Below are 3,134 nucleotides of genomic sequence, written 5' to 3' on the forward strand. Positions count from 1 at the left end.
AAACATCTCTCATGATTCCAGCGTATTTAACTATAATTGGTTTTCTTTTTATTCACAATGCTACTTTTGAGTATGTTTACTTAAGAAAACAATATTAATACTAAAATAATATTATCCATGATATTCAAATTTTTTTACGAATAAGGTTTGAGGGAATGACAGATATATTTATGCCGTAATCCATGAAATGGCTGGAGAATAGAATAAAAGGTACGCATGAATAAAAGAGAGTAAAGACTAATAGAATATCATAGACAAGAATAATTTTTAATAATTATCCGGGTGGTAAACAAATGGTAATATTGTGAGAAGTATAAAATTAAATGTAATATATATAACAGGGGAGCGGGAGACTTCCGAACAAGAATCATACAAGAAAGGGTGAGATAACCATGTAATATAAAACGATGTAGTATTAAGATATAAGATGATTTATTTAAGAAAAATTGATGCAGATAATGATGAAACAATATCTTGTTACTAATTTTGAAATGTATCATTCAGGATCGTTGATGAGCTTCTCTTTATAGTGCTTTATTAAAAATATATAATATTATATATTATAGATATAATATATATATATATAATATATATAGTATATATATATATATGTATATATAGTCTTGTATGTATGTATGTAGGTATGTATGTATATACATATATATATCTATATATATATATATATATATATATATATATATATCTATATATATATATATATATGCAATTGTAATAGCAACAATGCCTTCATACTTCTCGAATTCTTCGTGCTTTTTGGATACACTTGTCACTGCTAATATTTTTTGCACTTGAATCCAAAGGCTTTGTAGTGACAAGCATGTCCAAAAAACATAAAGAATTTGAGAAGTTATAAGGCATTGTGATGTGACCAGTTGATTCTATATTTCATATTTTATATTTCACCCCTTCTCACCCCTCATTCCTATCGAAGCTGAACTTGGAATGAATTAAGGGGCGACAGGACTGTCAATATTCATCTCAGCGACCTTGAAAACTATGGATTAGACAGTTATATCTGTAGTTTTTGACATTTTATTCCTCATCCATTCTAACCCACCTCCTTCCTATCAGGGCTGAACTTAGTCTTAAATGGCATTGGGAGAGGCATTGGTCATCTCAGTGACCTCAAAAACTATAGATTAGACCAGGGGTCGGCAACCTATGGCACGCGTGCCAAAGATGGCACGCCGAGTGCTTGCATATGGCACGGCATGTGATTCGAAAATGCCAAAGAAAAAATCCTAACAAAACAAAAAAAGAAAAATTGTCTATATATATTATATCTATTTCTATATCATATTAATATAGATATATTATATATCTATATATAGAGAGAGGAAGAGAGACGAGAGAGAGAGAGAGAGAGAGAGAGAGAGAGAGAATATGTATTGTGCATTATTATTCTTATCTATATGGTTTATTTCCTTTCAAATCATATGATTAAAAAGTAATTTTTTCCTATGATACATGAATTAAAACAAAAACGTTTCATATTCATGATGAGGGGTACGGTACATGATTGCATCGAGATGTAGGCTGGACGAGATGTAGGCTAGACGAGTATGATACATGAATTGTAACAAAAACGTTTCATACTCATCACGATGAGGGGTACGTGATTGCATCGTACTCTGCTGTTGTTTCAGTTACTCTTTAGCCACCTTACTTAACACCCTTCCCAGTTTAATTGTCGCCATGGCTACTGCGAAAAAAATCAAGCTTGATGTCCGATCATTTCAGTCGTCATGGACAAATGACTTTGGATTTATTCAGCAGAATGACCGTGCTGTGTGTGCTCTCTGCTGCGAGAATGTCGTATGCCGCACATCAAGTGTTAAAAGACATTTCGAAACAAAGCACGAAAAGACTTTCAAGGATAGTGCTGACAAAGCTGAGGCGATCAAGAAAGCAGTATCCCGCTATGGAAAACAGAGTAATGTGTTTAAAAACTTGAGTGCTAGCAAAAGTAATGAAACTGAGGCCAGTTACAAACTAGCTCTGTGTATTGCTAAGCATGGAAAGCCTTTTACTGATGGAGATTTTATAAAAGCAGCTTTCCTAGAGTGCTCTGAAGTATTATTCGATGGAATAACAAACAAACACGTGATTATCTCAAGGATAAAAGACATGCCTGTCTCAGCTAGGACCGTGGAGAGACGTATTTCTGAAATGGCTGATAATGTAACCCAGCAGCAAACGGTTGCTTTAACAATTACACCTGTGTTCAGTGTTGCCCTGGACGAAAGCGTGGATATAAATGACATTCCCCGCTTGGCTGTTTTTGCCAGGTATAGTGACACAGAGGTACACGAGGAACTGTGCTGTCTTAAACCTATGTATGGAACCACCAAGGGAGAAGACATACTGAAGGCATTCACCGACCATTTTGAGAACAGAGGGGTAGACATAGGGGAAAGATTTTTGCAATTACAACGGATGGTACTCCTGCTATGGTAGGGAAAAACAAGGGAATTTTACGAAGTTGGTTGAGGAGAAAAATTGGGCACCCCGCATTCTGAAATTGCACTGCATAATTCATCAAGAAAATTTATGTGCCAAGATCTCGAGCTTTGTTCAAGAAGGTGATGACTACTGTCACAAAAATAGTGAATTTTGTTGTTGCACACTCTCCTCTTACGCACAGGCAGTTTCAAGCTTTTCTTGAAGAGGTGGACAGTGTGTACAAAGATATACCTTTGCATTGCAGTGTTAGGTGTTAAGTTGTGGGAAGGTATTGGAGAGATTTGTGGGATGCTTTGATGAAATCAAGGTTTTCTTATCAGAAAAAGAAGACTATCCTGAGTTGGAAGACGGAGATTGGATTGTGAAACTTATGTTTCTCTCAGACATCACCAAACATCTAAATGAGTTCAATCTTCTCCTGCAAGGTGCAGGAAAAACGGTATTGGATTTGTACGATAATTGGAAAGCATTTGTTGCAAAGCTTGCAATCTACTCAACAGATGTGGAAACCGGCTCTTTCCGTTATTTCAAAAATCTGAAAAACTTATCTTCAATGCATCCAGTCAACACTTCTGATCTACAACTGTACATGCAAGAATTAAAGTCAGAATTCTCAATCAGGTTTCAAGATTTTCAACACATGGGCCCAG

At 35.4% G+C, this 3,134-nt stretch overlaps 1 protein-coding gene across 1 annotated transcript in view; it reads left to right on the top strand.

The window, feature by feature from the left end:
- Positions 1-1,716: 1,716 nt before the first annotated feature.
- LOC135224039 (general transcription factor II-I repeat domain-containing protein 2B-like) overlaps positions 1,717-3,134 on the top strand; it is a 1,861-nt gene continuing 443 nt past the window's right edge. The window contains exons 1-2 of the mRNA XM_064262960.1: positions 1,717-2,460; positions 2,735-3,134. The exon at positions 2,735-3,134 is cut by the window's right edge and continues 443 nt beyond it. Of these exons, the coding sequence (XP_064119030.1) occupies positions 1,717-2,460; positions 2,735-3,134 (1,144 nt within the window). The remainder of the gene's footprint in view (positions 2,461-2,734) is intronic.

The sequence above is a fragment of the Macrobrachium nipponense genome, chromosome 10 (assembly GCF_015104395.2).
Source record: "Macrobrachium nipponense isolate FS-2020 chromosome 10, ASM1510439v2, whole genome shotgun sequence".
In the NCBI taxonomy this organism is placed as follows: Eukaryota; Metazoa; Arthropoda; class Malacostraca; order Decapoda; family Palaemonidae; genus Macrobrachium; species Macrobrachium nipponense.